The 15,141-nt window shown below is 33.8% G+C and overlaps 2 protein-coding genes across 8 annotated transcripts in view; one reads left to right on the top strand and one right to left on the bottom strand.

The window, feature by feature from the left end:
* LOC120771973 (protein apterous) overlaps nt 1–13,690 on the top strand; it is a 71,435-nt gene extending 57,745 nt beyond the window's left edge. For all 5 annotated transcript variants that reach the window (XM_040100324.1, XM_040100325.1, XM_040100326.1 and 2 more), the window contains exons 6-9: nt 5,330–5,503; nt 5,561–5,814; nt 6,227–6,420; nt 11,896–13,690. In XM_040100324.1, the coding sequence (XP_039956258.1) occupies nt 5,330–5,503; nt 5,561–5,814; nt 6,227–6,420; nt 11,896–12,069 (796 nt within the window). In that variant the 3' untranslated portion in view covers nt 12,070–13,690. The remainder of the gene's footprint in view (nt 1–5,329; nt 5,504–5,560; nt 5,815–6,226; nt 6,421–11,895) is intronic.
* The window catches only part of LOC120771970 (putative sodium-coupled neutral amino acid transporter 11), a 550,765-nt gene that overhangs the window by 141,093 nt on the left and 394,531 nt on the right, over nt 1–15,141 (bottom strand). The window lies entirely within an intron of this gene.

Genomic DNA, 15,141 nt, shown 5'->3' on the forward strand with positions numbered 1-15,141 from the left:
TAAATGAAAGAAATAATTCAAACACCTGCTGAAGCAGTACAAAAGCACTGCTCAGCACCTTAGAACAATGTACATGTATAAAATAAAAATAATAATAATAATGTGTAATGTGAAAGCCTCCGATTGGCCTGCCTTAGCGCTAACAGAGAAGTATCCATCCGAATGCCCGGTGCTGTTAGCGTTATTGCCGAATCGCACAAAGATGAATTTGCGTTTTACTGTTTCGAAACGCAACATATCAGCCACATATTTTTCATCAGATATCTTCCCGCCCCTTCGTTCCGCACCAAGTAAAGCAGAAAAGTCAAACTGGCACTTGTACACGACCACTACAGAAGCTCCACACTGAAATCGTAGACACATCAGGCCAGACAAGATTAGACTCATTCACCATCTCCGTAATGCTTTGTTGCTTCATTGCTGTTTTCACGCTTGGCGGGCGATTGGATGTCACCAGAAACAGCAGCAAACACACAACAGCAGCCACAACGGCAGCAACAGTTTCAAGAGCAGAAGTTGCAAGTTCTTAACTCATATAAACATGTACATATGTATGTATGTATTTACACATGTGTATGTATATATGATATATAAATACAACATGTACATAAATCTGCACAATATAGCCGTCCGCATGCATATGCTTGTGTGGGAATTTCATTGTGAATTGTGAGGGTAGCGACATCACGAGCGAGCGCACATATCAGATTTCGAGCACTCAAAGGCATAATCATATATTAAAAGATGTCACTTTGACATCTTGCCTGCTCTTTTACATGGCAATAATAATAATTCATTTTTCTCGGGTGGGGATCTGGCGAACAACCAGACAAGCAGATTGGTAGGGAGTTTTTTGGCGCTAGAGGTGACTTGGTAGGACTAATATCATATTTTTTTTTTATAATGTATTTATATTTTCATACACTTACATGCATGAAGATTAAATGTACGTGTACCAGTAGATATGCTTACATAAAGTATACATGTATACATATTTATATACATATGTATTTTAATTTTTATGCCCATGTTTCGCATTATTTATGTGCCTAACGGTTCTATGCTATCTTCCTAAATTATCATAAAATTCCCAGTGATTTCATATAAAAACTTTAAAACAAAAAAAATGTTATGCTATAAAAATATTTTCATTCTGATTTTGATCAGCCAGTTTAAATAGCAGCTATAACCTAAAGTGGTCCGATCTGTTCGGAGATTATAGCGTTGTATTGGACTACGCCAAATTTCTTGAAGATAACTTGTCGAATAATAAAGTGGTCCATACAAGAACATGATTTTGATCGTTCTGCTTGTATGACATCTATACACTCTAATATATAAGCAACAACTCCTTGGTAAGCAAAGAATGTGTGCAAAACTTCTGATCGACACCTCAAAAACTGAGAGAATAATTCTGGTATATGCAGACGATCAAACAAACAGTATCCGACGTTTTCTTTAGAGTGTTACAAACATCGTGACAAACTTGCTCAGAGTATAATGGATAAACATACATTATCTTAGCAGGAGTTTTTCCTGTTACCCAGTTTTCAAGGGCATGTTAAATTCAAAAATCTTATAAATTTCATTATCTATTGCAGAGTCATAGTTAACAGAACAGGACTCGTGCAACTGTCCGACAACACAGGCAGTTGATATCGAGAAATGTGCAAACATGTCAAATTTGTGGTCAATAATTAAGTATTGTTTTTCTCAGTTTTCTTACAGTTTGCAACAACATTAAATTAATCGTTTATTGAAGTGTTTGTGTTTTGGTTTTAATCAAAATATTAATATCATCAAATGTTTTGTTGTACAAAAGGCTTGTGAGCTATTCATTTTTTTAATTAATTTTGTGCAGCTTGTTTGGGAAAATCGAAGCGTTGCTTCCGTCCTTTGGTAGGAGTTTTACATTCAGATAATATCTTAACCCACCTTCCACATAAAGGTTATGTTTCCACCTACTAAAAATATACTAGCTCTGTGAATTAAGAAGCGTTTAATACAAGTAATAGTATGATACACAGAGGTTTACATAAAAATTAACTAAAAAATCTGTAAAATGCCTTGTAAAAATATTAATGTATGTCCAAAATTTTGTCCTTTCGATTCTTGAATTGAACTCAGACAATTTTACAATAAACAAAATTTTTTTACAATATAATCGATGCATAATATAGGTTGTCAAAAAAGTCTTGCGATATTTTCGCTAGTTGGCGCTGAAAGCGCGTAGTTCTAGTTTTATTCGTCGCATCGAGTCATGCTATACCTTTTTGGAAAGCTTATTTCACGCACTAACACGTGTTTGATTGATTGTCGTTTCCTTTAAGTCGTTCGTGAGCTATAGCGTCGCAAACATGGAGCAAAATAAAGAGAAAATACGGCATATTTTACAGTACTACTACGATAAAGGCAAAAATGCATCCCAAGCCGCCAATAAAATTTGTGCAGTTTATGGACCCGATACAGTTTCCATTTCCACCGCACAACGATGGTGTCAACGTTTTCACGCTCCGGAAGGCCTGTCGTCGAAAATTGCGATAAAATCGCTGAATTGGTCGAAAGAGACCGGCATAGTAGCAGCCGTAGCATCGGTCAAGAGCTGGGCATGAGTCATCGAAAATTCATTTCAATTTCAATAAAAAAAAAAAAAAATCAATAAAAATACCGCAAGACTTTTTTGACAACCCATTATAATAATCAAATAGATATTAATAGGAATTATTAAAATAGTATATGTATGTATACCTCTGTTTATATTTAAATATGAGGTCCAGTAAAAATAAATCCATTATTTTTTCATTCAGTTGAAGGTTTCACAGTTCCATACATATGTATGTATGTATATATGTACCCTTTAGTTCGATAACTCGTTGCCATTTTTAGGTAAAGAAAACAACTGTGCGATAATGTTGTGAATAATTGCCAGAAAAATCATTCGTCATTCATCATCACATAGACGGAAATATAGTTAGTAATCACATGGGGACAGACCTGAACTATAAGGTGGATGCGGAAAATCTTTCCAACAAAGCTCTCGTAGCTTCTGGCGAGTCACTATGGATGTATGTGACCTGGAGTTGTTCTGATAAAACCCTTTTCCTCTGTCATATTTTATTTCCTGCTAATCGAAACAGTGTTTACCTGACGGTCAGACTCGACAATTTTCGCCAATATAAAAATAAGAAAACTGTAAAATATGAAGTATTTTCTTCTAATGGTGTCCATTTTTGACGCATGCGCGAATCATGCGAAATCTTATCTGTCTAACGCCTCATAGCTAACTACACTTGGACAACGCGCGATATACATATGTACATAGATTACTATGTCCTTATTATTATTATTGGGAAAATAATTGAATTATTTTTACTGTCTATAGTCAATAAACCAAAATCTTACGAACATCGTTCAAAAGGTATATGTTCAGTTACTTATGGCGATTTAAGTAGCATATCCATATATACTACCATATACATACATACATACATATATGTATGGCTGCACTTCTTTTTGGGTTGCCAATTTAAAATTAAATACAGTAGCATGCACTAAATTGCTTTCAATAATACAGGAGTGTATATCGAAGATTATACATACCACCTACATATGTATGTGTATATGTAAATATCCATAGACGACCGATAAAACAAGTTATAATTTCACTTAGCTATAATTTAGAGGCAGACAAATGAGAATGATACCCGTTGTACGTGCGAAAATTACTGTGATTGATTTGGCAGTATCATTCCCAATAATCATCTTAAACAAGTAAGGAACTACTACATAAGTTCGTGCGGGAACTAAAATGAAATACTCACGCAATTTGCAAGAATGTAAGGGTTGTGCAGCATTTTTCATAATTTATATGTATACATATATACAAGGTCTGTCGCAAAAGAAACAGAACTTTTTAAATATAACAGTTTCTGGTGGCGCCACCTATTGGTGGGTATATGAAATAAAAAGTTTGATCTCTTGTTGACATTTCGTAAAAATTTTAAGACAATTGGATAACCACAATCGATGTTACCGATAAAAAAGTGACAGCAGCTTTTGGTCATCGGTCGTAAAATGCATTTTGAACGAAGAGCAAATATAAAATTTTGTTTTAAACTTGGGAAAACGTTTACTGAAACATTTAAAATGATGAAAAAAGTTTATGGTGATCAGTGCCTATCCCGTAGTAATGTGCATGAGTGGTTTAAGCGATTACAAGAAGGTCGTGAGGACCTCTGGGACGATCAGAAGTGGGTCGTCTTCAGAAGTCAAAAATATAGACAATACTGATTTGTTTTTACGATTCCGAGGGTATTGTACACCGAGAGTTCGTCCCACCTGGCAAAACGATTAATGCTGTGTTTTACCTTGGTGTTATGAAGCGTCTTTTGTCACGCATTCGTCGTGCTCGACCACAATACCGTGAGACAGGGTCCTGGCGCCTGTTGCACGATAATGCGCCGTGTCATCGGTCGACGTTTGTCACTGATTTTTTGACAAAAAACTCCATATTAACCATTAATCACTCAGCCTACTCACCTGATCTGGCACCCTGTGATTTTTACCTATGTGGAAAACTTCATTTGCCCATGAAAGGACACTGGTTTCAGGACATTTCAGCTATCCACAAGGCGACGACCAATATGCTCAAGAGCATTCCGAAAAATTACCTTAAACACTCATTTGAAATGCTAATTGACCGGGCTAAACGCTGTATCGAAGCACACGGAAACTACTTTGAATAAAAGAATATAACTTTTGAAAAATATTAATTTTTTGTTATTTTTCTTTAACAGTCCTGTTTCTTTTGCGACAGACCTTGTACGTAAACATTAATGCAAATAGTATACCTTAAGTACAAAGTTTGTATATTTATACCAGAGCTTTGTTATGCATTTTTTTCATTACAATATTCCGGATAACACGATAACTAATCATCCAAATCCATTTTTTTCTGAGTCGAACACAGGACTGTGCTCCGGTCAAATCTATATGCACATACGCATGTACCTACATGTACTGCTCGTACACGTATAAGTACATAAGTAAGATAAATAGAAAAATTTAAAGTTTTGTGAATTCTTTTAGAAAATATCGAAACATATTGCAAGTTGAGGGAAGTATTAATGAGATGAAAAGATTTTAGAGAGTATTAAGAGTATAAAAACTTTATAGAAATATGTGCGTTAACGTCATAAATTAACCATTTATTGAAGCTTTCAGATTATGGTTTTAATAAAAAGCTTAATATCATCAAACGCATTTAGTATAAATTACTTATTAATTATTAAATTTTTTAATTAATTTTAATTTATTTAATTTTTTGCAGTTTTTTTGGGACGAGGCGCTGTTCAAAATGTCGAGCATCGATTAGTTCGACAGAATTAGTAATGAGAGCCAGAAGCTTAGTGTTTCACGTAAACTGCTTTTGTTGTACGATTTGTAATGCGCCACTTACCAAAGGCGATCAATATGGCATTATAGACGCTCTTATATACTGCAGGTAAAGTCTTATGTATACATAAAGATATATTAACCAACATTTATATCAATTCCACAGAACCCATTACAGCATCGCACGCGAAGGCGATTCAGCGTCAACAAGACTTGGAGGTTCATTCGCATATTGCGCAGACTTCGATTCTCCTCAGAATGAGTCCTCCAGTCCGCATTCTGATCCCTCCCGTATTGTTCCTAGTGGCATATATATGCCAACTTCACATGTAATCTCAGGACTAACGCAGGCGCCGCGGCAAAAAGGCAGACCTCGGAAACGTAAACCTAAGGATATTGAAGGACTCACTGCCAATTTGGGTAAATAAAAGTAATAGGCATAGATAATGTAAATAATCAAAGCATTTTAGACATATTGCTCACTTCTTATTCCAATTACTCGTGCTTCGTACTCAAATTTAAATTTTATTATTGGGTAAAATATACTGGAAAAATAATTTTATCAGAAATAGGAGCTGAACCCTTACACGGTTTTCACTTATTTAACAAACTAAAGCCCTTACGGATTATGCTTCTTATATGCTATTCTAACGATTCGTATGTATAGGTTTACATGTACATAAGTACGAGAGAGTGAACCACATACATAGATATACTGATAATAGCACATTTTTTAAATATTTCATACAAGAAGGAATTTTAAATTGTATTAATTGAAATGCAAATTTTCTCGAAATTTAATAAGCTAAATTTTCACATTAATTTTCGATAGATTTGAATACGGAATATCTAGACTTTGGACGTGGATCTCAAATGACTGCTTCGCGGACGAAACGGATGCGAACCTCTTTTAAACACCACCAATTGCGTACGATGAAGTCTTACTTTAATATAAACCACAATCCGGATGCTAAGGATTTGAAACAACTTTCCCAAAAAACAGGGCTGCCAAAGAGAGTTTTACAAGTAAATTTGTTATATTTTTATTATCCACATAAATAGTAAGCAAAAATATAAGAGTAGTGAGTTCAAAGCTTCAGAACATAAACGTGTTCTTTACGACTGTATAGAAAAGCTCAAAATGCGTGCAAGACGCTGATGAATTTATGTATATATATATGACATATTCGTATGTATGTATGTATATAAGTACTTGTATATCTAAATAATTTACTAGTAATACACATAACAGCATTTTCAGTTAACACTTTCAATGAGGACGATCGATTTTGTATGTGGGCGAGAAATTTCCTGTTTAATGTTCCTAAATTTCTCTACAAGGGGTATTCTCTTCAGATCTAATAACGCTGGTCTGTAAAATATGTTTATTCTTACTGTTTTTATGCGTGAGTTCATCATATTTTATTCTCTAAGCAAGAAATTTAACACGCAAATAAGTTAAGAAAGCAAAAATTGCTCGTGGCGGATTCAGAGGATGCAGTGATTGCGGAAACAATTTTATGCAATTCTGCCGTCGGTTTCATTGATTTCGAACATCATCTTCTTTATTATTTTTCATCCTACTTTATTATTCTTTAAATGAGACCATTTTCCGCGATCGCGTCCTTCGACCATTCCATTACCACAAATAGGGGTTGTCAAAAAAGTCTTGCGGTATTTTCGCTAGTTGGTGCTGAAAGCGCGTAGTTCTAGTTTTATTCGCCGCATCGGGTCATGCTATACCTTTTTGGAAAGTTCATTTCACGCGCTAACACGTATTTTTTTTAAGTCGTTCGTGAGTTATAGCGTCGCAAACATGGAGCAAAATAAAGAGAAAATACGGCATATTTTCCAGTACTACTACGATAAAAGCAAAAATGCATCTCAAGCCGCCAATAAAATTTTTGCAGTCTATGGACCCGATACAGTTTCCATTTCCACCGCACAACGATGGTTTCAACGTTTTCATTCTGGTGTAGAGGTGGTCGAAGATGCGCCACGCTCCGGAAGGCCTGTCGCCGAAAATTGCGATAAAATCGCTGAATTGGTCGAAAGAGACCGGCATAGTAGCAGCCGTAGCATCGGTCAAGAGCTGGGCAGGAGTCATCAAAAATTCATTTCAATTTCAATAAAAAAAAAAAATCAATAAAAATACCACAAGACTTTTTTGACAACCCATTATCAACCAAATTTTGTACATGATATTTCTCACACAGCTGGAAATCCACTACAACCGCGCATACTTACCAAATAAAAAATTTTAAATTCCATCTAATTCTTTCACTTTCAAGTGTACAAATCAAGATCAAATTTATATAACGCGATACAACTTTGCACATATAATGCCTTTAAAGGTTGCCACTTTATAATCGAAAATTGTCCAAATCCAAAAATATTTAGACCCCAGTACCCATAGTTCTTTTTTTACCTTAAATATCGATCAATGTGTGAGAGATATATGTATGTATGTAAATGAAAAGAGGGGATAATCCTTTCCTCACAGTGGTATGTCTGTGCATCTAAACTGGGTTGAATCGGGTAGCTCTCATACACCTAATACAAAGGCTTACGAACTTCCGGGTGACTTTTTTCCGCATAAACCGTCTAACATGTGAGTTATCTCAGTGAAATGTAAGAGCGTGTTTTACTCATAACAGGGCATCTTTGTGCCTAAAATGGATAAAAATGGGTGAAAACTTGGACTAGCTTCTTTATAACTATTATCAAGATTTTTGAACATCCTACGACTGTGACCATATGATTGAAGATGGTATGTGAGATACCTTAATTAAATCCAGGGAACATTTTATTAGTATAAAATAGATAAAATCGGATGGATATTACCCCGATCATATACTAGTTTATATATAAGCCATACACTGACGGACATATGTATTTGCCATAATATCTGCTAGAACAACGGCAATAATTATATGTACATATACATACATATGTAGCACTCGTATAAGACAGCTGGGGTAGTTCCTGAACTAATTTCATAAATGTTTGGCATTAAATTATAATATATCCAATATTATTCTTCCGCTTAATTTTGCTAAAATATCTTATATATAGACCAATATATACGTTATAAAGCCAACCAGTAGACTTGAAAACCTTATGTTAGGTACATACATATATGGAAGCTACGTTTAGTATTGAACCGATTTGAACAATTTTTAGAATCACGTCAAACTATAATCGAAGAAAGATGATCTCAGAGTCAATAACATATATTACACATTTACCGATATTTTCGGTGTAAAGTCAGCCATAGAAATTGAGGTTCTCATTTCAATAGCTTTTTTTGACAGATAACGCCTGAGTCATGTCAAGATGCATGCTTTTTTATTCAGTATTGTTTAGCATTTCATCATGAAAAGACTTACGCCTGAACAACGTTTGCAAATCGTTTAACTTTATTACGAAAATTTACGTTCTGTAATGAATGTGTTTCACGCGCTTCGCTAATGTTAAGGTCAACACAATCGGCCGACTGAGCGTACTATTCGAAACATCATCACCCATCTTGAAACCCAGCATTCATTACTGGATAACATTCCGCTGAATATATCACTTCCAGCTCGAAGTGAAGAAAATATAGCAGCCCTAGCTGAGAGTGTACACGATGACCGTTCACAGCATCTCGGGCTGACGTATGGAACGACTTGGTGTATTTTACGTTGAGATCTTAAATTGAAAGCGTACCAAATATAGTTTGTGCAAGAACTGAATCTGCTCGACCCTCCTAAGCGACATCGCCTGCTACGGGCTCTTGAAAGCGTCCAAGAAGATCTGACGTTTTCGAACCAAATTTTGTTCAGCGAAGAGGCCCATTTCTGGTTCAGTGGGCATGTAAACAAGCTAAATTGCCACTTTGGGACAAAGAACAACCTGAAGAGATTCAAAAGCTGTCATTTCATCCAGTAAAAACAACGGGTTGTTTTGGTTTATGGCCCGATGGAATCATCGGTCCATATTTCTTCAAAAATAATGCGGAACATAATCACCATTGGCGACCGTTAGCGCACCATGATAACCGAGTATTTGATGCCTCAAATTGAAGCTCGTGATCTAGTCAACATTTGGTTTCAACAAGACGGCGCCAGCTTTGTATCAATCAATAGATTTATTGAGAGAACACTTCGGTGAGCAGATAATTTGGACCGGTCGATTGGCCACAAAGGTCGTGCGATATCACACCGTTAAGCTTTCTTCTGCGAGGATATGTGAAGTCAAAAGTCTAGGTGAACAATCTCAATTCGATTCAGGCCTTAGAGCAAAACATCACTCATGTCATTCGTCAGTTACCCGTCGAAATGCTCGAACAAGTCATAGAAAATTGAACTCAACAGAGGGATCATCTGAAACGTAGCCGCGACCACCATTTGAAAAAGATAATCTTCAAAAATAAATGCCAAAGAATGATAATAAACATTCCCCATTAAAATTGAAGTTTCGGCACACCCTTTATGTTCCACTTTTATATGAGAGATGCCACACCTACAGAGCAAGGCTTTATTCCTATATCTTGATGGGTACTTGATTTATGTAATGTAAAATGAAGTAATCGTATGTAATTTAATTTAATGTTATATGGAAGATATTTGATGTGGTAGTTTTGCTATACATAGTAGTTATAAATCATATAAGGCTTTAGTATTGTTAAATTTTCGAATTATCTAAAAGTGAAAGGTTCTTAAAAGCTTAATCAGTATTACCTCTAAAAGAAAACTCCTTCCTTCTCTCTCCTCAGAAGTTCTCAAATTTGTATAATGCTCTTTCATTCCCTATATCTCGATTTACATTTTTATACCGAATCACATGCTATTAAGTGAAATATTCTACCTTAGTTGATACATAATATCTTCTTTACTGACCAACCAAAAGTTCTCAAAACACATTAATGGATATAATAATATCTACACCTGGTGAGCACTTTAAGATTATTATAACGTTTAGTAAGAGACTAATCTTGGTAAATTAAGTAGAAATTATGTGTGGATCTAAAGTTAATGTAATTGGGTAGCTTACAACAAAGGTTCATACCTCAAATTTAACCTGATCTAATTAATATTCGGCACCACATGATCTCTCATCATTCTTACTTGGCAGGTGGTTTATAACAACGTCATGGGGAAAATGAGGGAACAGAATAATCGGCAATCTGAAGATTCATGCTATTGCTGTGTTTCACAATTAGCGAAAATGAGTCGAAAATAGTGTCAAAAGTTATAATATGTATATCATATGCAAACCATCAAGTAAAATATTACGGATGTCTTGCGCCATCTTTTTTTATGATATAAAATGTTTAGTGTTATGGGCATGATATTTTCCTTTTTATGTTATCTTGACTAATATGCTTTAGAGTAGTTCATATTAACATTGAAACAATATAACTTGCTGGAACACATGAATTAAAACTGGGCGGATGAGTTCGTTGGTGAGCGTAATCGGACCACTGACATGCCCACAAAACGAAAACCTATAAAGCGGCATAACTAAGCGTTTAATTGAGATATAAAACCTTTATTTGGTATAGCGGATCGCAAGTACAAGGGGCACTGTTAAAAACTACTTAAAGCGCGATAAAACAATAACTAAATACACCAAAGATATTAAATTTTACAGTCGAGATGATATGTGAGAGCTTTATAGGACACATAAAGCACATTATGCTAATCAAACACCAATGCATACATCGGGAAAAAACTTTGCGCGAATAGTGCCTTTAAGATATAACATTTCTGATCTAAAAAGTGTCAACATCAGACCATAACTGTACAAGCCCACAGATACCGGGAATATAAACGCCAGAGCCTATGACTGACTTACCGAAAATATCGGTCAGTGTATAAAATATATAACTGAAATTAGGAGACAAGCCTTTCCTGAGAATAGTATGTCTGTATGTTAAAAATGATTTTAATCGAGTCAATATTTTTTCCTTAGCTCCCATTTACCAAATAGAAAGATTTTCGAACTTCCGGCTGACTTTATGCCGCATATACATATAAATTAGTTATCGTAATAAAACCGAGAGAGCGTGTTTTTCTAATAACGGTGCATATTTGTGTCTAAAATTTAAGAAATCGAGTGAAAAATTGCCTTAATAAACCTTATGCATCTGAAGATGTTTCCCAGCCTTTGATCATTGGAAGTTACAAGAGTATGAAATGTTCGGTTACACCCGAACTTAGCTCTTCCTTACTTGTTTATATCATGAAACTGTTACCATTCTGAAGTGTCGCTTTACATCTTCCTCTTCGGTGAAAACTGATAGGTTAAACTATTTTTAAAATTTGTTTTAATGCTCAATATTATTCAAATATTAAATAAATATTATTCAAATAAATATATAACTATCAATGGATAATTTAATAATATTAACTATTAAGTTTATACTAAAATTAAAAAAGAAATATGTTCTTATTTCTTAAGCTTGGTATAAGAGCTGCACTAATTTATTAATTCATATGCTTATTTTTATTTTTTTAGGTATGGTTTCAAAATGCTAGAGCAAAATGGAGGCGTATGATGATGAAACAAGATGGTTCCAATATTCTAGAAAAGGGCGATGGATCTCTGGATTTAGATAGCATATCTGCGCATAGCCCTACTTCTTTCTTAATGGGCGGCGGCAGTGGCTCTCCTCAACATACCATAGAGTAGCAGACATATCCATTACTGCTTCCACATAGAGAACTTTGAGCTAATCAGTATACTTACGTTGTTGCTTTATAGATATTACAACTGTTTCTATAGCAGTAGCTGTAGTCTAGAATCTAGAGCATCCGCTTTTGCGCACGCGCACCAGTCCAATGCAAAAACCACGGCAGGGAATTTACCGCCTATATTTGTATGCATTCATGCGACTACGCACATCCCTATAAACATATGTACATATGTACATACATATGTATAGTACACTACTATACACAGTTAAACTTTAAAGAATAGCAAAATGCACGCCGCATGTACATACATATGTATTTACAAGTGAAAAACTGAACTAAATGCGAGTTTCAAGTTTATACTATATCTACATATGCATATATATGTATGTATGTATGTATGTATGTATGTACAAACCAGTACACAACCTCAACCGGCCAATAGCCATATTGAAAATATATTCAACCGTTACACAACCGCAAATTCATATCTTATGCGCATGGGCTAATACGAGTAAAATATTTTTGTAAATGTATTTAGATATAATTACATACCATAGATGATATAATTTAAACATAATGCCTAAATCCGAACTTGTTACTTCTAGCACCTTTGGCACTTAATGGTTCATATATTTAAATATGTTATAAGATATTTTATTATTTAAGTATTTAAGTATTTTTATATATGCATTAACAAAGTTAGATCATAAAAGTGCGTACAATTAATAACGATTAAAATTGTTTCGATTGCTTTATAGCATTTTGACTGTATCTTTGTAAATACTTGTACATGTGCCGAAACAGGGTCAACCTACATATATTTCCTTTGGTGCGGCTTTTAACTTTTTCGACCTCGTCTTTACCTAATAGATTCAATATTAAAATTGTAGATTAATATCATTAAAAGTATGTATTTTGATTTGGCGATGGGAATGTACATATGTATGACATAAGCACACGGTTATAAACATATACCATTTATCCCGTGGTATACCTAAACTATAATCATGCATATATATTTGCCAGTGATGTACATATTATATATGGTGTATAAAGGCAACAATAAAACGAGGTCGACAGTTCAACACATACCTTTATTTATTTTGGGGATTTTGTAAATGTTTTACCAAACAAATTGTGCAAAGTCGTATACTTTATTGTGGCTATTGCATTTTTATTTGAAGTAAATCAATTCGCTAGCTGTTTGATCAAAGATTCAGCGATATAACGGATGTGTAATCTAGTTTTAATAGAAGCAAACAAATAATTAATACATTGATTTGATGCCAGTACCACTTCAATCAATCTAATGATAGTTTTGGGTCTCTGTAAACTTGTTTACTTACTTATTTTGCCTTTGGAAAATAGTTAGGCATGTGTAGAAAACTATACTCTAATAACGTTTGAGTCGAAAATGACCGTAAAACTTTTTGTAAAAAGAAAGGAGCGTTCCATTCATTTGTGTTAAATCAAGAAAACATTATTATTTTGAAGTCGCTAAATTTTTAATGGTTTTAAGAGTCAAAAAACTTTTTTTTTTTGGAATAAATGTAATACCTAGTCGTTTCACCATAATCATTTCTGTTCAACGAAGTTACGAATCAGTTTATTTACAAGTATAAAAGGCTGGCCGTTAAACCTATATATACTACTTAGTATACCTATATTATTTTACGCTGTGTTTAATTACGCAAACACACATGGCTATGTGCATGCATACATGCATATACATACGTATTAGTGATTTTAGATAAACACCTTTTACTAGTCAATAAGAAATTAATTTCCATAAGTTGTATACTTTACAAAATAAGATTAATTACGAGCATCTTTATATACTTACATATTTATTATTACTTTTTTGTTGTGTAATGCCAATAATTGCTAAAAGGGGTTTTAATCTGGTCATATGTATGTACTGTGGCCCAATTTCTGTATTTAGTTCCTTATTTTATACTGTTGCGCACTAACCAATAATACTTATAGCTAAATTCCAAAAAATAAACACCCCATTCTGTAGTAAATTATATGTACATGTATGTATTATGCTTTATAAAATTATCAAATTATAAAAAGTGTATTTACGAGTATTAAACAATTTTAACATCAAGTGGAGAACAAAAATTTCTTTATATTTCTTGTAAATAACACATTATGTTTATTTACTATTGTATAGTTGATAGCGAATAAATAATTGCTTAAGATAAATTTTTACAAAATTAATACTCGATATTTTATTTATGTATGCCACGATTAACCTTTCACGTTATGCGATTTATAGAGATTATGGAAAAAATTAAATAAAAGCCAATGCAATTTCAAACTGAAATCTTAGTTCCAAAGTTATTGAGGGTTTTCAAATATGGCAAGCAGAGTAGCTTTTACCGCAATTTTTAAATGAAATATAAATCCAATATCTTATTACGTTAGAGATGTAATGGTGAACTTAAAATGTTTTTTTTTTGCATTAATATTATTTATCATTTTAGCACTTTATATAAACATTAGGGTGTGTCATTTTGAGTCAACCTTTTTTTCAACTGAAAAACAGGCTAAAAACTGTCGAAAATGTGAAAAAGAAAGTCAATCAAAAGATGAGCTCTTAGTATATTATTAATATTAAGAGGTGCCTGTTTCAAATTTTCTATTTTCCATATAAATAACATGGAAAAAAATCATTTCTTTTGTGGTGGTCATTGTGCGGTGGTTATTATACTCGTATGTGCACGCGATGGATGCCAGTAGGGATGGTAAACTCGATTCCGATTCTACTCGAGAATCGAGTTTTCTCGTAAAATAATCGATTTTTCGGAATCGATCGAGATTCGAGAAATCGATTATTTTACAAGAAAACTCGATCCGCATAGAAAATAATCTGATTAATCAATAAACTTATGTAAACATCCAAATGTTACTAAAATATGGTAGTTTTGAAAAAAACGGTAAACTTGTTGTTGTGTGTAAGCACGTGTTTTAATGAAGCGTTAAAATAGCAGTGTGGAGAAATCAGAAATTATTTTCACTTCTAATGGAAAAATAATAAACAAATAAATTTATTTAATTTAGG

This window comes from Bactrocera tryoni, chromosome 3 (genome assembly GCF_016617805.1).
Source record: "Bactrocera tryoni isolate S06 chromosome 3, CSIRO_BtryS06_freeze2, whole genome shotgun sequence".
Classification (NCBI taxonomy): Eukaryota; Metazoa; Arthropoda; class Insecta; order Diptera; family Tephritidae; genus Bactrocera; species Bactrocera tryoni.